The sequence below is a fragment of the Centrocercus urophasianus genome, unplaced genomic scaffold (genome assembly GCF_019232065.1).
Source record: "Centrocercus urophasianus isolate 14NV4802_14NV808 unplaced genomic scaffold, USGS_Curo_1.0 seq_18, whole genome shotgun sequence".
Lineage (NCBI taxonomy): Eukaryota > Metazoa > Chordata > Aves > Galliformes > Phasianidae > Centrocercus > Centrocercus urophasianus.
The window spans coordinates 2,972,247-2,997,658 of NW_024884733.1; the positions used below are offsets into that span (position 1 = coordinate 2,972,247).

The 25,412-nt window shown below is 42.6% G+C and overlaps 1 protein-coding gene and 1 long non-coding RNA gene across 7 annotated transcripts; both read right to left on the reverse strand.

Annotated features, from left to right (window-relative positions):
* Positions 1-124: 124 nt before the first annotated feature.
* Positions 125-9,752, reverse strand: LOC122160707. Of its 4 annotated transcripts, none has more exons than XR_006168942.1 (6): positions 8,539-9,752; positions 7,969-8,164; positions 6,341-6,778; positions 4,889-5,076; positions 1,401-1,523; positions 125-1,247 (listed from the first exon to the last, which is right to left on the reverse strand). It is a non-coding gene; the product is annotated as an uncharacterized LOC122160707 (long non-coding RNA). The 4 variants fall into 4 exon arrangements; XR_006168940.1 differs by having other exon boundaries at positions 6,341-7,180; XR_006168941.1 differs by having other exon boundaries at positions 6,517-8,164.
* A 4,920-nt stretch (positions 9,753-14,672) lies between these two features.
* On the reverse strand, positions 14,673-24,877 carry NPL (N-acetylneuraminate pyruvate lyase). 3 transcript variants are annotated; one of them, XM_042819512.1, is made up of 12 exons: positions 24,820-24,877; positions 24,578-24,646; positions 23,105-23,178; positions 21,941-22,028; positions 21,476-21,533; positions 21,309-21,384; positions 19,976-20,068; positions 19,552-19,700; positions 19,149-19,195; positions 18,281-18,365; positions 17,063-17,102; positions 14,677-15,940 (listed from the first exon to the last, which is right to left on the reverse strand). In XM_042819512.1, the coding sequence occupies exons 2-12, from the start codon at positions 24,640-24,642 to the stop codon at positions 15,789-15,791; spliced, it is 927 nt and encodes a 308-aa protein (XP_042675446.1). In that variant the 5' UTR covers positions 24,643-24,646; positions 24,820-24,877; the 3' UTR covers positions 14,677-15,788. The 3 variants fall into 3 exon arrangements, with proteins under 3 accessions (XP_042675448.1, XP_042675447.1, XP_042675446.1); XM_042819514.1 differs by lacking the exons at positions 24,578-24,646; positions 24,820-24,877 and adding an exon at positions 24,444-24,546 and having other exon boundaries at positions 14,673-15,940; positions 23,136-23,178; XM_042819513.1 differs by lacking the exons at positions 24,578-24,646; positions 24,820-24,877 and adding an exon at positions 24,444-24,571 and having other exon boundaries at positions 14,675-15,940.
* Between the last annotated feature and the right edge of the window lie 535 nt (positions 24,878-25,412).

Consider the following 25,412-nt stretch of genomic DNA (forward strand, 5'->3'; position numbering starts at 1 on the left):
ACTTCATCTTTACCCTATATCTAAACTACTGGGAGAGAGGGGGGGGGGAAAAAAAAAAAAAAAAAAAAAAAAAAAAAAAAAAAAAAAAAAAAAAAAGAAGCTGCTTACCTTCAGAAGGCCTCAGTTAGATAGCAATCTCCAGCAAGATGCCCCCACCTCCACTGCCTACCCTTAAATGAGGTCAGAAAAGGGGTGGATCCTGGCTCCATCCCTTCTGGTCATTCAGGTTCATTGCATACACCTGAGCTCCCTTGAGTTGGCCCTGCCTTCCCACCAGGTACTCAATTACTGCTTCATGCCACGACTTAGCATTTCCATTATTGCTATCTTTTACTCTTCTGTTGAAGCCTCCTTAAACTCCTAGGTACTGCTGTGTATTCTTTTTACATAGGCAGTACTGGACTTTCAGCTTTTTGTTCTCCATCTCTAGCTGTGAATTTGGGGGCAACAATTACCCTCACAGCATTGGTTGGCATGGAGCTACATGACCAAACATGTAGTTATTCTTTAAGCTCATGATGGCTGAGAATTTCCTTCTTGCAGTGTGTTTCTTTCAATTTCTGTCATTGGAAAGAGTGCTGACGCAGTTGGGACAACTCTTACTCTCCTTACCCCACTGCCAAAACAAAACAAAAACACAAAAGTTGTCTACACTGAGTAATCAATTCCTTTAGGAAAAGGAAAGAGGAATGATGGGTAATTACACAGCAGCCACTGACTATGGGTCAGGAGCTCAGTTGTTCTTGGGAAAAACTGCAATTCTTCATCTATGTTCCAGCATAGCCTTTATGAATGTTTTTTTGTTGTCGTTGTTTTTCAGATAGAAGAGTGGGAGGAAATCTTGGAATTCTTCTTCCAAAATGCAGTCCTGGAATCTGAAAAGAGTCAGTAGCCTTTGCAAACAGCTAAGGAAAACGATGGTGCAGGCAATTTTTAAATTGTGCTGAAATATGAAAATTTAATTTATTTTTTATTTTTCTTTTTTTTGTATGCTCAGATCTATGAAGTGGTGCTCGTTTTTTTCCATATAGATGAGAGATTTTCCTGTGGGTTCTCCACCTCAGCAACTTGGTAACTTGAGCGAGGCCACAAGATCATTTTCCTAGGAGAATACATGGCTATCATCTTACATCCAGGTTAATGGAGACCTTATGATTAGATCTTACCATTGCAGTCTGTTATAATTTACATCCATCTTTATGAACTGCAGCTCTAATGCAGTCCTCACCAGTGATCCTTAGTCAAGGCTAGGAAAGAAAAAGTTTACTTGGATTAAAAGCTTTCAGTGTGAAAATAAGCAGCAGAGTATAGTTCATCAGTTACTACCAAGGGAAAAATGCCGTGCAACTGGAATGCAGTACAACAGGAATTCAGTGAAAAATCAGTTTAACCAAACATACCTTAATTCAGCACAAAATCAGTCAACAATGGCCTCTACAGTAAGTGGGCCCTCTCCCCTCGAAGTCTCTTGTTGTGATTTTTCCTGTTTCTCAAAAGTGTCAACATCAGCACTGTACGTGGCACTGCCGTAAGGGGAAAGGTTGAATCAGAAATTTGCAGCAACAAACTTTCAACTCACGCTTCAGTAAATCGCACCTCACCAATACAAAGCCTGTGAGCATGGATCTAAATGCATGCATTCACTTGCACGTATACCCTTGTTCAGGTTACATGTTGTATGGTCTCATATCTGGCAAAAGGTGGTTCTGAATTTATCTTTTACTTTACCTTTTTTGACTTTTTTTCTTTAAAAAGGAGGAGTTTGAACAAGGCGATCTCAGAGTTAGCGTGTGCCAGCGCTGCCTGCCTTTTTGTTGCACATAACCAATACTGTCAATGGCCTTTGAATGCAGGAAGTACTTCCAGGCAGCCATTTTTCAACACTTTTTCAACAATCAGCAACATTAGCCATGCATTATCACCAGTGATGAACAACAGCCTGCATGCCATGCTTGTAACAATCTACACCAGCAGAGGTGACCCACTGTCACCTGTCACTGTCGCCACTGTTGAAATGCACCACACACCCCTCACTGTGCTCACATCCACTCTTTGGTCTCCATAAACATTCACCAACTATCAACAAATGCCTTTTTTTTTTTTTTGCGTGGAGGAATTCAATGGTACATCTTTCCTTCATCTGCACCTCCACGTCAGATGCCACTGTGTCAGGCTGCCCCTCTGCTGCCATCTGTCACACAGCAACAACACATACTGGGATACTGGCAGAAGGTTCAATCTCTATTGCCATACCACCACCATCTGCTTCTGATGTCATGGGTCAAAGTAGTACCACAGGAGACATTACTTTCAAAGCAGCCCTCATAAAAGATATAACAAAGTTAACCAGAATGCTCATCAGAGATTTCTGATGAAATCTTACTCTTCTTGTCTTCAATTTTGATTACAGTTGTTCACAAGTGGATGCATTGCCAAAAAGTGATGACACAAACAAAGTGTGGCTGTGAAGAGAGGGATGTTTCTCTCCTACACAAGCTTGGTAAAAAGACACGATCACATTCTGCATTGCAACTCTATACATTCCACTTTAAGATTCACAGATCATGTATTTATGCCAACTGAAAATGGAGCTGCTGAAAATAAAAAAATTCATGATTTTTTTTTGCGATCTTGAAACCCGATCTGAAATTCCTTCATCACAATAGAAAGCATGGCTGCATATCTTTTGCTGTTCACAGGACTGTGTTCAGCCAGAGTATCAAAAATAAAAAAACGTATTTGCCATCACTTGAGTTAGCTCTGCACAGCTGTTCTGTGCTCACCTTGCATTCATCTCCTGCCTCTTGTTTAAATGCTGACTTCTTCTGAAGATCAGTAACAGCTACGGAGAAAATTTGAAAGCTTTAACAGATATTAGATCATTTTTAAGACCTGTTAACTTGATACTGAAATTACTAAGTTTATTTCTCTTTAAGAACATTGTGCATCTGCTTCAGGTTTCCAGACTTGTGATAATGCCAACTGGAATAAGACAAAGTTTGATGGACAAACCAAGAGAAGCAAGTTTTGTCTGGATACAATAAATATAGCTGTGAAAAGAGAAAGTGGCTAATGTTACAGTACATCTCTCAATGTCCATCTCTTCTGGTTTCTTGGAAGGCTGTTCCAGTCCCCAGGCTGGGCATCAGCAGTAGTGATAGCCATGAGCAACCATTCTTCAGCCTACACACTTGTCTACATCAACAGACAGGGCTGGGGAGTTCAGCACACCACACAGTGCAGAAGATCTACATTCCAAATTAATGTAAGACTTATGTTCAGAGATGAACACTAAAACACGACGACATCAAAGACGTTTGCAATTCACAGCAACACATCTAAGCTCCATGTCTTATTTGGCTTTTAACAGTTTTGATTAAAGGAAAACAGTGCTTCAACTTCACATAGTTTTTAAGAAGTCTTAATAAGAAATACAAAAAATGCTGGACTTGCTTTAGATGTTTCTCAAACACTGAAATACCCCCCACATCCCCGTAAATCCAGCGAATTACTGGTTCCGAATAAGCACTCCAGTTGGAATGCACAGGCTACAGATCCAAAGAATCCTAATGAAAAAAAAATCTTTTTCACGTGTTTTTGGAATAATGAAGTGTGACTATTTCAGAATGAGAATGTAAATGAACACTGCCTCAGATAAAGGGCACGCTTCACAATTCTGAGTTCACTTGAGGTTTGCTGGGCACAAGCAGCATCACACCAGTCTTGAAAAAGGTATCCCGTGTTCCCACACCATCTGAATCAGCGAAAGAGCTTGTCAGCTGCTGCGCTGTGAAGTGCAACGCAGCATGCACCAGGACGGTGGGTGGCTGCAAAGCAACGAAGTACTGCTTGGCATAGACAGAAAACCAGTGCAGCAGGGCCTATTTGCACAGCTTATTAGACAACAAAGAAAAATCCCCACTGAGTCCAAGCTCTGTAATTTGAAATTTGTTTGGCAGAGAATGGTTTTAGACGAGATTCCTTCAGAATGTCTTATACCTCCTACAACCAAAGCTAACAATAGATGGCTTCAAAATCTAAATACAATTTAGGTACAGGCCATAAAACTTGAAAACCAAATTCTTTATTAAGGAAAAAAAAAAAAAAAAAGAAATCACACAACTTGCAGTAAATCCCCTAAAGCACAATATTTTACAGAGCTGCATTTGTGCTAGGTAACTGAAATGGCAAACAGACTGGTAACAGCAAGAAAGCAATTCAGGAAAGAAACAAGTTCTTTTGTCAAAATGGAAAGACTTAGAATCATATAATCTTAGAATGGTTTGGGTTGGAAGAGACCTTCTAGTTCCAACCCCCTGCTATAGGCAGGGACACCTCCCACCAGACCAGGCTGCTCACAGCCCCATCCAGCCTGGCTTTGAATGTCTCCAGGGAGGAGCAAGCTGTCCTTCATTTCATTCCTAAACTAGCAACAGCTCACAGGTGTGTTCATTTTCCTTTGCCTCATAAGATGTGTAAACAAGGGGCAATAGAGGGGTGTCAGCACAGCCAAGAGTTTTGTTTTATTTCCAGAGACACTGATGAAGAGGTTTGCCCAAAATAAATCTAGATTATCTTTTCTTTTATAGTCATTGTGTTTTGGAATGGGCGATGACAGCTTTTATTACTGAGAGCCATTCATACTTCCTGTGGAAACAGGCAGTGATTTGTCTACAGCAGACTCTGAATACAACAGTTTCACATATGCTCAGACAAAAGCCTGAAGCTCCTTTTCCGCATTGGAAAAAACCTCTCCCACTGATTTTAGCTCTGGGCTTCTGCAGCCTCTGTGAGCTGGGAGCTGACAGCTCAAAGCTGCTGTCTGGGGGATTGGTGTCCCTGGGGGCAGAGGTGCTGAGTGCCCCCCACCCCAGAGCGTCAAGCTCACCTTCCATTGGTAGCCATGAGGTTGATGCCCGCTGCTGGCGGCCTGGGGATCTGATAGATCACATGCCACATTTGCTCATCTGCTGGGTCCAGCTGCCAAGTGATCTCCAGGTTTTTAGCTGCTCCCACAGTGAACATCTCCGTCACAGCACACACAGGCAGCCAGTGCGGGGCACTCTCAGTTTGATCCTAGAGCAGAAAGAATGACATCAGATGTATCGCAGCTTCCAGGAGATAACCTGTTATGGAAGACACTCTGGCGATTGGTCTTCCATCGTGTGCAGAACATACTGATCCAGTACTCTACATTCTCATCTGTTAGATTTGTTACGAGAGGGACGTGAAATTCAGGAGGAAAATTTGCCAGCTCCCTACAACATGATATTGTTAAAACATCAGCTATCCTCCTGCTTAGATTTGCAGATTTAGCATACTTAGGTAACACTAACACTTAATCCTTCGTGTCAAAACAGCAAGATACAAAACGGTGTAAACGAAAAGCATGCAGCACCTCAGCATTTCAGAAACTACAGGCTGCCCTCAGCATAGCAGTGAACTGAACTCCAGCAACTCTTCACCTTCATTTTGGGAAATTAAAAATAATTGGGAAATTAAAAATACTTTTAAAAGAGACATTCAGATGTCTTTCATAAGATGTATGCTATGTAGGAAAGCAAAAACTAAACAAGAAAGCACACACCAAAATCTAGATATGATGTGCATGCAAACAAATTGAAACACCAGGCAGCTGTTTACAGGGATTCAGCACTGATTAGTGCAAACAAAAAAAGCTGCTCAAAGCTACTTGCTGTTAAAAGGTATAAACAGTTATGAAAGGTGAAAGCAGCTGACATTTTGCAACAGCCATCTCATCTTTTGTCAGTCTAAAAAGGACCAAGGCAGTGCTGAGTTATCTTCCTGCCTCTGGCATTGCTGGGGCAGTCATGATAAGAGGGTCTCACATGTGCACATCTGAATGCTGCCACATGTCCATGCAAAGATGCCCACTTTGCCATTTTGTAGAAACAAGGCCTTAAGTTTGGACTTGAAATGAGCACTCTGACAATAACAAGCCATCCAACTGAGCCACAGACAGCAGCGCTGGCTGCGTGGGCTGCTGCCATTCATTTTAAAGAGGACATGAAGAGTAGTACTTAGGGTTTGCAGCCTCCCTCCTCCTTTCACACATCAGCGGGGGGGGCACAATCTATTACTTTTGTCTTCAGGAAAGAGATTTGATCCTGTGCTAGAAGCTGCTATGCATGCTCAGAAGAGAGAAGCTTCCAGAATGGAAATCACAGCAGAATGGCCATAACAAACAGCAATGAACTTGCAGATCAGAGACTGCCAAATATAGCAGAAAACAAGACATTCAAGCCTCAAAGAGGAGCTCTCTGTATGCAGTGGGTAGTAAGAGAGCTGCGAATAAATCATTCCTTCACCCCAGTCTCACCTACTCACTCTTAAGCCAACACCTTAATCGCTTTTAGATTCCATGTGTACTTGGATTTAACAAAGCACAGTATTTTGAGTTCAAAAGTCTTGTGGCCTATTTAGAAGGCTCACTTTACACAGACGACAGAAGCAAACTGAAGTTCTGGCTAAGCTGGGACAGAAGTGAAGCCTCACCACAGTTCTGAATTACACCTGTGGAAATCCCAAGCATCAAACCAAGATTGTCCAACCATGAAGAAAGGCGGCTGACACTTCCTGTCCTGTCTGCTGACAGGTGATGTGTGGCTGAGCACGTAATGCCCCTCAGCAGTACGAATTCTCCTTTTCTCCTTGTGATAGCAGACATTGGGGTAGACCTCAAAAGCAAGCAAGGATATTACAACATCCAGATGATTATCTGGTCCAGTGCTGTTAAATGGTTGAGTCATCAAACATTCTGTTGACAGAGAGCAGAAGGCTGGCTAGCATCCACAGGTCATGTAGGACAGCACAGCAGTTGTTTAGGATCCCGGATCAATGCGTTTTCTGATTCAATCAGCTGGCAGATGGGCATCTACTCTTAAATAACCTCTGCACTCAGAGCATTTCAGCTCTACATTCAGTTTCCAATTAATTCATGGGTAGCAAAAAGCTGAAAAATACTACTACAAAGAAGTATTTTTCTCTCCCAAGCTCTTCAAAAACAAGAAGCGAGAGGTTTGCCCAGAATGTGCTGTACCACAGTGTGTTTCCTGTCATTTGTTTTGGAGACAGATCGTTTGGGGGAGGTCAGAATGTTTTCATTACTTCGTTTGTTATGAACTTCCCCAGATTCTCTGGTGGCTTGGTTTCATGTCATCTTGCCCAAAGGAAAAAAAAAAAGGTTAAGGATAAACGCAATAATGATTCTAGCAGTGTAAAGAGAGAAATAATATTAAAGGAATGGTTTGTTTGTTTGTTTGGTTTGGTTTGTTTTTTTTTAAGAGAGACAAGCATCTGCTGAATTCAGCCAGCCATGTCAGTTAAATAAGCAGGCTCCTCGGGCTGCAGGGAGCTGCAGCAAATTCAGAACCTGGTCATCTTTAAGAAACAGTTTTAAAATGGCACTTTTAGAAAACTGAGTAATTGAATAAAACATTACTGCACATCTCTGCTGTGGCACAAATGCAAAAAATCATAAGACACACAGCACAATGTTTACAACACACAGATTCCCTAAGGCTAATACCAAGGAGCCAGGAAACACAGCACTTAGAGAGGACATTTTGGGGATGCAGCAAGTGAAGAACAGTAAACCAGGGAGGTTACTCTCTAAGGACAATCAATCAACATATTTTCAATCCTTCTGGCCTAGCCTCAGCCTCCAAAACCTCCCTGTATTGCATCTCAGCCATCACAGCTTGTCTGTTTTTGTCTGGTAGACAATAATGAGAATGAGGCAGCACTGTAATTTCACCATAGCTTTAAAACATAAAACATTTTTCAACATAGCTGTAAAAGTAGAAGCTCTTTAAGGCACACTTCGTTGCCTGTGTGTTCATCTCAGATTATCCTGTTTATTTCTCATCCCTGAATGAAAATCACCCTCATTAAATCACTATGTCCAAATAGAATCTCACTTTCTGGGCAGACAGATTGAATACATACCCTTCAGCTGCACCTTTTCTACCTAAACCGTTCTTAAGCCATGCTAAATTCTTGGTGTTCACAAGTGTGGTGTTTCTCTGCTTTTTCACTTGCTGCATACTTTGTCTATCTTCTTCCAACCATCTCTAGGTCTTTCCACCATCTTCTTTGGGTGAAAATGACCCCGCAGCCATCACAGTTAAAAGCAACAGGTCTTCTGTCAAAATAAAATGTGTGAATTCATTGTTTGTCCTGTCTAGGTCTCAAAATTCCTATCCCTCTATCTCTACAGGTCTCAAAATTCCTATCCCTCTATCTCTACCTTACCACTGCACTTAGTATTTGTAGTCCCACTCTTGCTTCATAAATATTCAGCTTCTACTGGTCTGTTTCAGTCACTCCACTCACCCTTTCAGTTCACAACTACTTTATTCCCTATACAAAAAGTTATTTATTTTCTGATCTCATCAATATTCAGGTTTTTATTTCCAGTTGTAGCATTTATTGCTCATCTGGATGTACTGCTTTTTCTTTTGTATATTGCTCTTCTAGAGGCTCAAGAGCTCAGAGGAACAAAGCCATTAAACTTACTAAAATTACATCCTGTTGTCATCATCTTGCCAAGTGGTTCAATGGGAAGGCTGGTAGGATTCTTCCAAGAGATGTCAGCTCACTGCTGGAATCCAGGGCATGAAGCTCTACAAGATCTCTTACCATCAAAGACAATTATCCAAGCAATCTTTACATAAGAAATTCAAAATTTTAATGACTGAATTAATATAGAACCTCATCTATGTTTAAGTGCAGTGTTGGCAATAATGCTTATCTGATTTTCTGAGAATAAGCATTATTCTAACTAAGAATACAGACATATTTATACTCATGGATGTTTTATTACCTCTTCCATAAGCTAATCACTATTTGATTCACTTACATATTTTTCCTTTTCTTTTTAGTTTGCTTCTGTACAAACCTTTTTTACACTATTAATTGCAGGTGTTTTAAGTCTCTAAATTTGATCAAATTCATCTAACCCAATTTCTGCCTCACAAAACCAAAGCAGCCCCATGACAGTCATCTGTAGCTAACAGTACAGTTGGTAAACTACAAAACCCTCTGTTCATCAGAAAGAGAACAACATAAAGTCTTCCTTCCATGAGGTTATACACAGCATTTGTCTTCCTTTCTCTCCCTCCGTAATCCAAACATTTTCACTCGAGTTCAACCTTTAAGCTATGAAACCACCGGCAGCAGTGGCTGTTTCCTTTGCAGATGGAAGAGCCCCCTGGATTTCCTTAACTAAGTTATGGAGATTGCAGATTAGGTCCATCTCCATGTGGAGATTTGATCACCATCATCACACTCCACTTCACAATTCTGTGCTCCCTTCTGTTCTCTTTCCCTCTCTCAAGTCTGCATACCAAAGAAAACCTATTCAAAAGTGATCTTCAGAAACTCGTAAGAAACAAATGAAAATTGCTAACATACTGTTTGCATACTCTACAGACTGAGCCATCATATACTTTGGGAAACTTCAGTGTAATTAGACAACTTACATCTATTGTGTCAGCAGTAAAATGGGAAACCAAATATATAATGGACTCCTTAGCCATTATCAAATGCATTTTTTAGTATCTGTTGGTCTAAAAATTCTAAAGAAAAGCATTTATTATAAGAAAAGTAAGAGAATTAACATTTAAGTCACAAAGTCATTAAGGGGAAGATTAAGGAGGGAAGACTGAGGTTGGATGTCACTACTCTATGAGAGTGGTGAGGTGCTGGAACAGCTGCCCAGAGAGGCTGTGGATGCCCCGTCCATCCCTGGAGGTGTTCAAGACCAGGTTGGATGGGGCCCTGGGCAGCCTGGGCTGGTATGAAATGTGGAGGTTGGTGGCCCTGCGTGTTGGAGGGAGGTTGGTGCTTTATGATCCTGGAGGTCCTTTCCAATCCAAGCCATTCTATGATTCCATGATTAAACTTGAACATCCTAGAGATTTTTTTTTTTAATTCTGGTCTCTTTTCTATACAGAAGCACTGTAGTCTCTTTACATATTTTTTCCCCATAAAAGCCATCAAACAAATACTTCAAATTACTTTAAATTGCTACGAAATGCTTATTCAGTGACATTTACAAAGAATGCTCAGGTCTGTGATCATTGCTTTAAATCCAAAGCATAAATGTCATGCTCCTCTCTGTTTCATCTTATTCATTTTCCATATGGAGAAACTGGACAGACTGCCTAACTCCCACCTCCATTTCTTCTGTTTTAGGAGGATACTGACACTCGCACATTCAGAAACTGGAGATTTAATTATTCAACAAAACATTGAAATCTCAGGTTAACAAACTGTGGAAAGCAGTAATTATATAGAAGCCTACTAAACCCTCTTTTTAGTGGCTTTATAGTAGGTCTGTAAATGCCTTAGGCATTGGACTGTGTCTGTGTAATACACAACAGTGCCACAGCTGGAAAACAGGAAGCTGGAAGCTAGCAGAAGTCATTGGTAACAAAACAAGCCTTAAGTTCGAAGGCTCAAGTTTCTTAAAGGAAAGATGCTCCACCTGGGAATTCAAATATTTCTTCAGCTGCAAGAAGACACTGCCACCCACACAATGCCTCCAAAAAACACCCTGCTGTTTTGGTCAGCATGCTACTACAGAAACAAGCTTACAAGAAAGAAGTTAAAGCAGTTTGTAAGTGATCACTATACATGGGAAATCACTCAGTCTCACCTTCATTAACACACAGCCTTGTGAGCAAACAGTGGTACCACTTAGTGAGCGTTCAGTTTCCATCCCAGCACCCAAAGGTGGTGGTTCTATTGTTTAGTCAAAAAGCGACCAGTTTCCTGAGGGTGTTTCACAAAAGCATGTTCAAAACAGCTCAGGTATCATATGAGTTTAAGTCAGGAATGAGAAGAGAACCAAAAAGCCCACATTTTTTGAACATGTTCTCTGATGACCAACATGGGTCATTCCATCAGCATCAACTGTTGCCTCTCAAAGCAAATATTGCTTCCTAGCCACTCCATCATTTCTCACTGCATTCTTCTAGCCTTCCATTCTTCTCAGTTCTCATCTCAGGGACCTGTTAGAGAGTTCTGAAGTATTTATCTCTCTTTGGCATGGTATTGTCAACAGACACTTAGCTTGCTGGTTGAAATAGGAACTTATAGGAATGATCACATTGAGTAGCAGACAGCTGGAAAAGTTTCCAGGACACCTCAAACAGATTTGACATTGAGATGGTATCAGATTTAGTTGATATTTCTCTGCACAAATCCACAAAACACACACAGTCTCCTTCCCAGCACCATGAATTTAGCATATTTTGTTTCTGTATTTTCTACAGGAAGATAATCTTAAAATCAGTAGCCTACTGTCAAACATTCTGACTTACAATTACTACACTGTACTAGAATGAGATCTACTAGACTAAATCTGAAATAATCATAGAATGTGAGGAAAGTTTTGGAGCAACTGATGCTTTTAGAAGTTGAGTGCCCAAACACACATTTGTGGATGCAACACATGCATGAAGTTGAGCACCCAAACACAGCTATGCTCTGTCTGTTCCCTGAGAAAGGGGCTTGCTTTCATGAGGGGGACCAGAGAGTAACAGCTGTGTAGACTTCTGCAGCTGGCAAAAAGATTTCCACAGCTCTACTGACTGAGAGACAGTTTGGCCAGTAGAGGAATCAGAAGCCTCAGCAGCAGGGAAGGTTTTTGAGCAGCAGTTCAGCAGTGTTCCTGACCACAGAATGGGGGTGGAGGGAAAAGAACATCTGTCTTGCCTGGATTTTACCACCTTCATGACAAAATTGCGTGTTATGTGAAAAATCCAGCTGCTTGCAACATCTGAAGGAATGTTTGAGGGCCTTACTCTCATTCCAAAGCTCTTTTCTGCCTCAGTTCTCAAGCAGCATTACATTTTCTCCTGAGAGATTCTTCAGGTTCACAGGAAAGTTCTTAATAATAAGATCATGAACTCTCTCGACTTCCTACTATGGGTAAAAGCATATAAACACATATATGTTTCTAAAGCAAAAGAACCAAGATAGCCAAGAATTCCTGCATTTCCTGTCTGTGCTTCCTGACTTTATTTTCCTAGTTAGATCAGAAGTAGCATGCAACAGTTCTTGGAGAACTCTCCATGGTTATTTTAATTCTGAAGGGCACAGCCTTGCTTTCAAGAGTTCTGTCACACAAATGGAAACAAAACCCAGCACGCATATGTCCTGCTGCTCTTTTCTGCTGCTGCAAAATAGTTTTTGATGCTCAGACTGATGTTACTGTGAGCAGAGAACAGCTTCACTTTTTATCTGTTACAGAGCGAAGCAGAAGATCTGATGTTCAACATCTTAAGTCCTGCCAAACCAGCTCTTACTTTATTCCCTGCAGCCACACTGCTTTTAAGAAGCAAACCATCCCTGCTTGACTAGCTAAGCTTTGGCTACTTAGCCATCTGTTTGCAAACCAAACATAGCACTATTTATAAAGCAGTGCTCCAAGCTATATACAGAATGAAATGCTCAGAACTCTCTCAAAACGCTCCAAATTCTAATGCGATTAGTGAGATTCCTGTGTGTAATTTGCTCACAGCTCATGCACAGCAAGACGGGATCTGCAGCAGACTACAACAATCTTCCTAATTTCCATCACCTGCATGCTGTGTGTTCGGAGCACCCATTTGGCACACTACGTATTTACAATCTGCACGGAGACCCGGTGACACCTCACATGAACGGTGCCAGCATGAATGCAGATGACCAAAAGCAGCCCACTGAGATGCCAGGGCGGTTTGTAACTCTGCTGAGCAGCTAAAGACAATGCAAATCTGTCTTGAGTGAGCTAGAGTCCTCAAATTCAGCTCTGGGATTGTGGGAATACAAGGCAGTTCTGTGTGGTCAGAAAACCCTTTTTTGCATTCCAAAGGACAGGATTTACAAAACAAAAGGCTATTTCACTCGCAGGGCTCACTCGTAGAAGTCTATGACATAGACCACATAATTGGTGGTGATGCTGGTTTCAGCAGTGCTGGTAGACAAAACATCCTACAAAAAAACGGGAAAAGTATACTGAAAAATCTATGGATAGACTGCAAGATAAAGTACATAACCTCTATCAAACCTAAAACAAATGGAAAACCAACAATTCATTCTACAAAAGGACAACAGCACAAAATATGGTCCCCACAGAAAAATTATCCTTTTCTTACCCCAGGAAGTCCAGGATGAACTCAATTTTGTCATTCACACCTCTGTCACAAAAGGACAAGGACTCCTAACTGCTTTCTCTGTGCACAATCATGCTATTTTGAGGGGGAACAAAAAGCTAAAACACCCAAATTTTCATGGATATATATATGATATTCACATACCTGTAAATTGGAGTTTTCACAGCCTTACCTACTTCAGCCTCAAATGTTGAGGAAGAGATTCTACCTCTGTAGAACCTGAACCAGTTCTGACCAGAAGAGAGAATGAAGGGAATTATCAGCAGGCTTGTATAGGGTAAAGCTTCTTACTGTTTAGCTAAAAGACTGCTCAGGTACTTAGAGAGATCGTGCATCATTATGTAGTAGCAAGCCCTAGTAATAATCCCCAGGAGTAAAGCCCTGTTAAAAACTGAAAGAAAGAGAAGAGCTGAATACTTGGCTTTTTCTGAGTGCTCTATAAAAAGATTTCCAGCCAACAAGTAGCTGAAGTTCAGCAATTCTAGAATTGACTGTTTTGGCAGCTAGGGAAAGCTAACAAACACTGGGCTGTATCTCACATCCAGGAAAATCCAAAAGACTCTTTATGAACACATCCATCTTCATGTCATTCACCCAAATCAAGCAAGTGACAAGGTCTCTGGCAGTGCTGTTCTGCACATCTCTCTTGCTGGTGGAATTGTCCGTGGCAATGTCGTTTAAGCCTTTCACCCAGAGCTGCAAACAGAACTGCTGATCTGCTGTGGGTGCAGGGTAGATTGCCTTGAAAACCAATAAGTAATATACAAGTGCTAAATTTAAGTTGCTAAAAGTACCAGAGAACATTACCAAACATTACCACATACCACTGTGTATATATATAGCTACGCAGACAGATAGATGCACGTTCCCATAGGTTTTTCATGTATAAGTTGTGGCCAGAAAATCCTTCGTATCTATGAAAGGAAGCGCTGCAGTTCGTTCTCAGAGAGTAGGATTGTACTGCAAAACCTCACTGAGCAACACCAAGAGGCGTAGGCAGGGATTCTACCAAAAGGCAGCAGCAAACCGCGCAGCTTCACTCCCCACATCCTCCATCTCAAACCCTCAGACAAGGTCAGGAGCGAGCTCGTGCGTCCTCTGCTGCTGCTCCACGTCATTACAGTTAGCAACAAGCAACTTCATCAACAGAACTGATGCTTCAGAGCAGCAGCTCTGCTATTCTGCCTGTAGAGCAGCAAAGCCTGGCTCCCCAGCAGCACGTGCAGGACCCCAGGAGCCAGGATCAGCCCAGCAGCGCACAGAGCAGATGCCAACCCAGTGGAATTTAATACGTTTCAGCATAAGTTCAACAGATGTCTGTAGTTCTTTATGACCCAGTCTCACACCAGCAGCTTTTAACAGGCTGCTTCATGCCTGACAAAGTGGTTTAGCTCACTTCTCACTCACCCTTAGAGCTCCCAGATGCCTGCACTGGATTACCCCAGGTCCCCACCTGAGGGTCTTGTCACAAAGCCCCAAAGGGACCGTCCTCCCACCCAACACATCGAGCTCACTTCTCTCCAGGGCCCACAACATCAGCTGCCCCCCTGCCCAGCAGCCAACCCACAGTGAACCCTCCCACTCAGGGTGCAGAATAGAGCTGGGCAGTGGTCAGGGAAGGCTCCACCACCACAGGAGAGCACCCATCCCATGGCAGGGCTGTGTCGTGAGGGGTCATAGATGTGCCAAACATTTGGGCTACAAGGAAACGGCTGCAGGACCATGGCTCATTGGAGAGTCAACAGATGTTAGAAAAGGGTTGGTTTAGGTTCTTCTGTCTTAAATTTTGCAGGAAGTGAAGATGTGCGAAGACAATGAGAGGAGGTAAACAGTGATTTGACACAACCAATGTACAAATGACTTGGTGAGAAACAGCAGAACACCAGCCTGAGCAGGCAGGTTGTGGTACAGCAGTGACACCCCAGGGCTTGAGACGCTCAGGGAGAGATAAAACAGAGTCATAGAATGGCTTGGGTTGGAAGGAACACCAAGGATCACCAAATTCCAACCCCCCTGCCACAGACAGGCCCGCCAACCTCCAGATCTGGTAGCAGACCAGATGCTGCCCAGGGTCCTATCCAACCTGGTCCTGAACACCCCCAAGAACAGAGCATCCAGAGCTCTCTGAGCAGGCTGTTCCAGCACCTCACCACTCTCCCTGTGAAGAGCTTCCTCCTGACATCCAGTCTAAACTTACCCTCCTTGAGGCTAAAGCCATTCCCCCTTGTCCTATCACTGCCTACCCTTGTAAAAAGTTGTTTCCACTCCTGTTTGGGGCAGTGCAAACAGACCTTTCTTTCTAGACAAAAGGAGGTCAGGATACCCCTGCTGGAACAAACCAGGTTTTTTTGTTTGTTTGTTTTTGTCTTTTTTTTCATTTGTTTGTTTAATGATAGCAGCCAGTGCTGGGCAGTGCAGAGCTCCAGAGGAGCAGAGAGAAGTTAAAGAACAGGTGGCTGGCTACATGTGTGCCAGCCCTTCCACGCCGATTACTTTCATTTTCCTGAAGGAGATCCCAGCCAAACCAGGGCACTGCATGAGGAGCATGCCAAGTGACAGCAAATCCCAGAAAAGGAGCCCCTGCACACCGACGTGGGAGTGAAGTCAGTCACCATCGGGCCACACAATGCTCTCCAGCTTGGCTTTGGCCTTGGCAATGAATTCCTCAGAGGCACTAACAAGTGGAAGCCGTGGAGGTCCCATGGGGATGCCAGAAACAAAAGTCATTACAGCTTTTGTCTGTGCAACCCCAAAACCTGCGCAGACAAAAGCAAGATCAGGTTATTTCACACATACCAGTCTCTGTGCAGAAGTCAAAAAGCAGCAGCACACAGTTCCTGTGTCATATGGCATCAACTGGGCTTGAAGCACCTCCCAGAAGTGAGAACAGCATAACAAAGAGATGATTGTGCTTGCAGGCAGGAAAGACATTACAGCAAAAACTGCACCTAGTTATTACATGTCTTATACTACTACTGTTTCCCTCCTGCTGATACCAAATCAAAGTACCATCTTAGACAATTGCTTCTCTGTCTTCAACATTTGCAGCCTCACAGCTATCCCTGACACAACCTATGGAGCATTCATGTGAAATAGAGCCCTGGGAATGATAACATCCTGTTGGCATGTGATGGTGACAGCAGGGCAGTAGCTTCAACTACCAAGGGAAACTTCAGGATGCCTACCTGCCTGTACATCAAGTCTCCCTATATACTCTGGGTGTTTGCTTCTTAACCTGTAAGACTAAGTGATGATGCATTTCCTCTTAGTTCTAACCTGAAAGCTCAGTTGGATTCATTGGAGTACTTACAAAACACGTATAGCAAAAACACAGCAGATGGTTCTGTTCACCAGGTGATCATTTTGAAACATCTTATTCAGCCTCTCTACAAGACTCTGGTTTAGTTGGTTTTAATTGCTTTTCACGTTAAAACTTAATTTCTAAAAATCAATACAATTTGAAAATGCTTTGGCCTTGTACATCCTCAAGCAGTTACTCTAAATTATAGAGCAGCATAAGAAACAAATATGAGAGCTGCATTCCCCTACTTGGGCACCACTATTCCAGAGAGGTGACTCTTAACAAACACTACCAATGGGCTTTAGGAGACTAAAAAAAAACGACAAACAAAAAGACACCACAGTCAGGATAAGAAAAGAAAGTAAATCACAGCTTTAAAACAGTAAAATTTCACAGAAGGAAGTGAGAGTGAGATCTCTCAGGGATGCCTGGTCAGCTATCAACTCAGGAAGCTGCATAAGTAGCAGTTTCTCATTGTGAAATCTTTCAGGAAGGAAACTCTTAGGGTACAGCGTCCCTGGAGTACTGAGTCTGCATGTTAAGATATAACAACAGATACGGGCAGTATAGAACTTACCTAGTTTGATGACAAAACTGAGAAATTCCCCCGTGAGAAACTAAAAGAGACAAACAACAGTTTAACCATTCCTTCAAATTTAAAGAAGTAGAAGCATATAGAACCATAATGATATTTACATTTTATACCATTGCTACACTGCTTTGAGAAAAGTCTTTCGTCACTGTAACATGAGGAAAGCACAGCAACAACAACAGAGCAGCAAGGTCCCAGGCAACAGTAAGTGAGGATTTGCTCAGATGCAACAGTCATAGGCACAGAAATAAAGGAAACCTGCTTACCTTCAAAAAGCTTCAGGTAGGCAGGACCCTCAAAAAGACAGCCTTATCTCTACCACCAAACCTTAAATGAGGCCTGGAACCTCAAATGAGGTGCATTGCTTGTACCTGAGCTCCCCTGTGTTGGCCCTGCCTTCCTGCCAGGTGCTCAATCACTGCTTCAAGACATGACTTATCTTTTCCACTACAGCTACCTGGGCAGCAAGCATGCAATCATGTGAAATGGCAGCAAACATGTGAAATAATAACTCTATTCCATTGGAATAGGTGAGAGAGTGAAATATTAAAAAAACATTAGACTCATTCTATTACTAAAGCTCAAGCTGCCCCTCAATGCAAGCAGTCTTTAAATAGTGGTAAGTCTTGTGGCAGGCTCGGGGGGGTTTACCAAGCTGAACATCCACTGCCTAGTGAAGAGATTTCCCAGAGCAGATCATTCTTTAGGTGTTTGGGCTTTTTTACATTCATCCTGCAGCCACATATCTTTTAAGGCAAAAAAAAAAAAAAAAAAGGAAGCATCAAATGTCCCAGCGAGACATAAAGATATTGAGTAGAGTTTGCATACTGGTTGCTCACAACTCCTCCAAAACGTTCGTGCAGCCCAAGTCCAGGAGGGGTCAGGGCAGAGCACGTTTGGGAGAGTTTTCTGTATTACATCTTGTAAGGTATCAGAATATGCCTAGCCAAGAATTTTAGTTACTGTGGGGCCTGCTCAAGGCAAAAGGCCAAGCCATTGTTTGCTCTGCATAAATGAAACCAGCGTGCTCAGGGTAAGTATATGTTCATGTTATGAATAGGAAGCAGGGGGCTGGAGCTGAAAGCAGTTTGCTTTAGCAGGGATACATGTCAGGGCACAGATGACAAAAAGACACAGAGCACATCCCAGTGCAGGTAGAGGAGAAACAAGGGTGCTCTCTGTGGGGACAGCAAAATACTGTACCTGGTACTTCTGTGCTAATGCAAGGTCTGGCTTTGCAAAAGCTTGCAGCATCAGGTTGGTTTTCCTACCTAGGTAGTTGTAGGTACTGTCAAAAAAAAAGTAAGTACATTAAATTAATAAAGCCACAAAGTTAGAAAATGTGGAATAAGAGCTTAGAACCACTGAAACAAAGTAGCTGCTGGCTTTCTCTGCTGACATTATCAGAATGCCTGTTACTTTCCTGCTGCTAAGTGCTGTTAACAGAAAAGCACCAGAAGTATGCAAGGCCTATGAAGTAGTTTGGAGATCAGATTTCTCTGCCAAGTTCTTTCAAAAGGGAATTGTTTTTAAAATGTATAAGTAAAAATAAATAATTAGGCTCTGAATACTAACATTCTAGATAGTAATTCACTTAATGGATCGTCTACACAAAACCATGGGTGTCATACAGGAATTCGTTTAAGAAGCCCAGCAGCCCAGTACAAAAGGAAGAAGTGAAATCAGAAACCAAGCTGCAAAAACTGTCGAAGAGCCCACAGACTTATAATGTGAACTGAAGTAAATGACTTTAATCTGCCTGGGTTTTGGTTCCTTACCAATACAATGAAGATAGGAGTGATTCCCTATTTCAAAAAAAGTATGCTGAAACCTTTGTGTTTGCTTATGGACTGCAGCAATAATCCCTTAAACTATAATTAAGGTATATTATGCCCTTATCCCAGATAATAAAACTATCCCAATGCTATCTTGTCTGTCTGCTTTGTACTGTGCAGCTTTACCCTGAAGAACCCTCTGTGAGAGAGGAACAGTTACAGAAACACCCCATAGACAGAGGAGGATGTAACAGTAAGATGTGTGTAGGAGAGGGAAAAGTTTAAGCAATACTGACCTTCCAACTGCTCCATTTGCCCCTATTGCCAGTGCACTCAACAGTTGCTAGTTTAGGAGGAGAAAGAGAATGTTAAATAAATAATCATAGATGCACTTTCAAGAAGAGAGAAACCCCCTGGGACATCCAGGAAGGGAGGAGGACCTTGGCCCACGGGGATGTGGTCAGTGGGCAATGTGGGTGGTAGGTGGATGGTTGGACTAGATTATCTTAGAGACCTTTTCCAACTTTAATGAGTCTATGATTCTAAAATTTTTACTTCAATTAACAAAAGAAAAGGGGAAAGAAAAAAAAGTGAGGAGGACAGCAAAACTACCTGACACTGTATGTTCAGGGTTATTTTTTTCCTCAAGGCTGAAACAAGAGAATACCTTAGAATAAATCATTAAAAGGAGCCTCTTACCTCATCTACTCCATAGAGGAACATGAACTGTTCTCTCTCATTCTTGTTTATACACTGTGCAAGGTCCAAGAGGTCTGTGTCGCTGAACTTCACACCCTGGAAGGTGGGGATCTGCTCTCTTATTCCATCCAGCAACTCCTCAACACGAACTGTGCATAACAGCAACCACACATGAAGAAGCACAGCCCTGTTCTGGGAGATTTCCCTGTCTCTTCCCTAAGAGCTAGACTTTTATTTTACAGATTACCCACTTTTGGCCTAAGCCTGGTAAACTACACACCTTTTAAAACAACTACAAGACAACTTGAGTGACATAAAAGTTACATTAAAAACATATTTTTGAATACTTTGAAACATTCCTTTTACAAGATCAAGAAGAAAAAGAGTTTAGGGGCTCAAGAAGAGCTGACTAAGCAGTACTTACTCTTTACACCCGTCAGAGCTGGAATGTGGTAGTAATAAAATGGAACTGTAGGGGCTTCGGATGCAACTTTCTGTAAGAAACCAAGGAGTTCATCTGGAAGAAAAGGATCAAGTGAAGGGAAGTTCAAATTCACAGCAGCCAGGGACTGTGGAACAACCATTCATAGCTTGTGGAATGTACATAGCCAATAACATATAAACCTGCACACATCACAAAAATAAATTGTAACTGTCCTTAATGAAAGACCTCAGGAAAGGTCATATTTATTCTGAGCCAATCTGGTTTCAGCTGACATTCTTTCTTCCTGAGAATCTTTTCATTGCATCCTTCATAATTCTGAGGCAATCTTCGCATTGGCATTAGAAGGAAGAGGAATGCCAAAAAACTCTGTGTTGAAACCTTGCTGTCATCTTACTGCAATCACTGCAAATGTCTTCTACTGTTTGTGCCTCTGTGTTTTTACCAGTTCAGTTGCTGCTGATTGTGTCCTTGGCCATTGATACCAGCCTCCTGGCAATCCACTCCTGTTTCTTTTGGTGCACAATTCCATTTGGAATTGTGAATTTGGTGATGTACAATTCCATTCATAAACCACTCAAACAAAACGTTTCTGTTCCAAACCTCCATGTGATATGTGTTTTGTTTTTGTTTTTTAATCTTACATTAGTTATGTTAAAAGCTAAAGACTCGGTTTCTAAGTTTTGAGAACCAAAGGGCAGATAACCCTGCTAGGCATGCCAACTCACAAACCTCATCACCTCAGTGACAGTGGATGTGGCTGTATCTACAGCTCATTGAGTTGGTCAGCGTCCACTGAAGGTGATCATGGATCTGAATTCTTTCTAGCATAGCCCAGAGCAAGTGTGACTTCAGTACTGACTATTCAGAAGACAGACAAGCTGACTACTCTCTCGAAAGACATCCCTCCCACTTCTTGCTGTGAAATATTTGGTACTTCCCATTTTTAAAAAGATTGTCCTAGGTTTTGCTTTTGTATGGTACCAGGCACATCACAGATGTGCAAACATTATAACCAGCACATTTTACAAAGAAGGAAAACAGTACACAGGAGAGCTCTGAGAGAGGATTAATGCACAACTCAAATGCTTAGCCTTAGAGAATATCCTTTAAAATGTAGGAATTGGAAGAGACACCTTGCAAGCAGCTGAAAATACCCCTATTGCTCAGAGGAAAGCCACATTTGCTCTACAAGGAGCGGTATTATCATCACTGGTTCTCATGGACTGGAGCTGGCTTTTGCCGTGAAACACTGTTAATGGTTTGAGGACAGCATAAAAGGGCCTCGGGAGGTCTGGCAGTCACATCTACTCACCTTTGTTTGTGGGTTTGAAGAAGGAGGGAGCTATTACTGCAATGCCACTGGCACCTATGGCTGCTGCATGTCTGGCCTACAAAAGAAGGAATCATAAATACCTGAAGGTACATCTGCTTTTATATTTATTACGCACATAGTGGAAAGAAATCTTATCATATACACACCAGTTCTTGGGACTCCAGTAGACTTAAAGCTCCCACGTGAATTATCACATGATCCAGCCTGCACAACAACAAATTCAGAAGGTTTGAGCAGGTTTCAGCAGCGACAAAACATACCCATTTGCCAAAAGGAACCAGTTTAAACTAGGAAGTGACGCAGACTAAGAACTTCAGTGGGATAAATTAAAAGACTGCTCCTGCCAAGGGAGTTTCCAGGGTTTTTATCTGTCCACCCTTCGGTGTAGCAAAAAGGACTCTTACAAGCGCTGAGCTGAGTGGAAATGGATACTATCTATCTGGCAACTACAAAAAAGCAGGCTTCTATGACAAAAGAGCTGGGGAACAAAGCTCAACAACGAAAATACTCAAAGAAAAAAAAAAGGTTATCAGCAAATGTGGCTTTGCAATCAGGTATGCCAGTACCATAACTTGAGATCTGGAATTCCCGGCTCTCTCTCAGCCACTCACTTGTCTTTCCCTTGGCACATCCATTCTTCTGCCAACTGCTTCCTCTCCTGGATGCTAAGGGACAGGCCTTCTCCTGTGGTGCCATTCACTGTTACAACACAACATAGCTGTTGAGATCTGGCCCAATACATTGGTTATGCTGAAGAAAAGTACTGACAATTCTGATGATATTAAGCAGAATTATATTTCCCTCAATCCATTTTAAGACAACATCAGTCTGCACGAGCATCTGCAAGGAGTTTACAGTGTTGCCATCGCTAAATGCTTGTGTCTAAAGCATGTTTCAGCATCAGCAGTTGTAAGAGTAAGGAGACAAAGCCGGCTGCTGAAACTGTCCCATGTCCTCCCAACAGGTGCTACCTCTTTCACCCAGCAAAATGTCAAGTGCATGAAGGATACTCAGCAAGGGAACAGTCATTCTTTCACTACAAGATAAAAGTCTGAACTGAAATTTGGTGATTCTGTCATGAAGTGGAACCACGTATCTGAGGCTTAACACCTAATGGAAACAAGGAAATGTCAGTATGCTCAGTCACAAAATTAAAATAAAATAGATTAAACTGAGGCTGCTGAAGTCACTGCCATGCTCCAGTTTCCATTATGAACCTCTTTTGACTAAAATTTTGAACAGAAATCTCAGCATTGACTTCAGCTTACTTAACTACAGAAGGCTACGAACAGAAATGGTTTATCAGATGCTCTGTCACTTATCCAGCCATCTCTCAGAGAGGGGAACAAGAGAGAGCAGCGGCTGCTGTTGCATCACACAGTGCATCACACAGAAATTCACTTGGCTTTGATGAACCCTTTGGAACTTCTGGACTCCTGAGTGAACTTTTTTTAAGTCAGATGATTATATCCTACTCAGGAAAAGGGAAGAATCACTCAATTGAGTTTTCTCTTTCAAATACAGTATTATCCATCACTGCTGGGAAGTCACTGTATGAAGGCAATACTTATTTTACCCTGCACAGAGATGGCTGTAGGTAAAACCAGATCTTTAAGTACTGTTTACACTCTCTCCAGTGGTGAATATAAACATGAGTGATGACCTCATATCCATATTCCCTCCCATTCCAGCTCCTATGAGGCTAGGCAGCACAGGATTGCTCTCCAGGCAAAAGGAACATTATGCACTTCCTGTGGGGAATAAAAAAAACTTACCAAAGATGTTCTTCACATTCTGCTTGCTTACCAGGTAATCCACATACTGGTGAATCACTGAAAGGTTGATTTGTCTGAAATGAAAGGAACCACAGCAACTTTAGGAGTCTCAGCAACCGTGTCTACCTACAGCAATTTTAAACTTAAGATTCAGTAATCAAAAATAAAGTCATCATGTATTTCTCAAGTTTTGCATCTGTGCACACACAGATTACCCCAAGGTATGATACCTTCAGCATGTGTTTAACATACCACAAGCAATGAGACACACTTGAATCTTCTGGACTGTTAAGAGAAGCAAGAATGCTCTTGAGAGCCCAAAGGTATTTGTGCACATGCTGGCCAATAGTTAAACTACACTTGTAACTACAGGACACAGGCTGTGAGACAGAGCCTGCTGCATGTGACTTTGACCTCTCTCTCATTAGAGGATGGGGAAAACAACAGACTTCCTTGACAAACAGAAGAAATTGATTTATAGGTTTGTCTTCTCTCCAGAAAAAAAGGAAAAAATGTTTATCAGTGCATAGTATTTTATTCTTGTTCCTATTTGCCAAGCACGCAGACCGACCCCACAGTCTGACGTTTGATTCTGGGACCTTTACTGGGTTCATAATTTACCCCAGTTCTCACAGGATGTATCTTATGAGGGCCAAGCATCCCAGGTAGAGGGCCCAGATCACATTCCAAATACCACCTTGCAGTAAATTCAAGCAGTAATAAAAAACAACATTGAAAATAAGTTTTCTTTAAAGGAAGAAAGCAAGCTGTGACAGCAATGTACCTAAATTCCCTTACTGATCTCAGACCATGCTCTACAGTACATTTACATTGTAAAGGCTCACTTTCAGAGGACTGTATCAGTAAATAACAACCACCTTCCTCAAAAACACATACAGATCGTGACACATCCCCCACTAGAGAAGATCAGGGCCCTTTGCTGACTCCAAACAACTCAGTCTTGCAACATCAAACTGCAGTAAGGACGACATCTGTTTATCATTTCCATGAGGAAGGCGGAAATTCAACTTTTGATTTGACATTATTTTTGCAGTCCTTGCAATATTTTGTTCTGGTTTAGACTAATTCTGCTGACACATATATGCACGCAAAAGCACGTGTGAGTTCGTTAGGGGCAAGAGAAGAGTAAAAAGACGTCAGATTTAGATCATTATTCCTTAGCTCCTAAGACTTCTTTTTAACGAGGGGTGTGATCTGAGTTTGAAAATACTGCAATACTAACACGATTTCCTGTGATTTAGTTTGCATCTACAAAAACAGCTGAAAAAATGGATTAAGGACTGATCTAACCCCCAAGCCCTGACAGACAGCCTCTCACCCAGCAGTTCCCCATCCCACAGAGATCTGATCCAAATCGCAGCCCAAAGCCATCCGTTCCAAATAAGAAAGGAAATCCAGAGGGGAGAGCCGACAGCGTGACACAACCGTGCAGAGGTGCCAGGCGATGCTCACCCATCAGGAGTCATCGGGGTGACTGTGGCAGCGACCAGACCCTCCAGCTTCCTTCTGGGCGTCATCGAGCTGATCGGGGAAAAATAAAGAAAAACACCGATTAGCAATCGCCCATCTTTAAAGCTTTGTCTCCACTCACTCCAGCTATGAACAGCGTCAAAGTTCTGAAGCAGGTTTCGACAGCGTGCTGGGGGCCGGGTGTGTCGGAGTCCGTCCCCCCCCCGGCCCCACAGCCCCCTCACCTCCGCAACCAGCGTCCGAAGCGCCCCGCCGGCTCCGGAGCGGCCCTGAGGCGGCTCCGCCTCGCCCCGCCCCGCCGCGGGGGTTCGGGGCTGGAGAATGAGAGTTAGGAGGAGCGGCTGAGGGAAGCGGGGCTGCTCGGTTTGGAGAAGAGGAGGCTGAGGGAAAACCTCATCGTCCCCCGCAGCTATCTCTTTTTCTCGGGTGAGAAGCGATCGGATAGGTGGAAGCGGCCCCGAACTGTGCCGAGTGAGGTTTAGATTAGGTATCGGGAAGAATTTCTTGGTGGAAAGGCTGGGGTCCCCAGCCCTGCAGGTAGAGACACGGGGACGTGGCACTGAGGGTGGTGGTTCAGTGGCCTTGGCAGCAGGGCTAGGGTGACGCTTGGACTTGATAATCTTAAGGGTCTTTTCCAAACTGAGTAATTATACGATTCTAAGTCGTGGCACTGAAAAATGAGCAGAAGACAATGGCAGATGGGTGCTAAAACCACTGCCCACACGCAGCCCATGTGGTTTTTGTTTGCTTCCCCCACATGCGGTTTCACCAGATGTGTGGCACATGCAGCACGGCGGCTGGGTCCCATGGAGAAAGG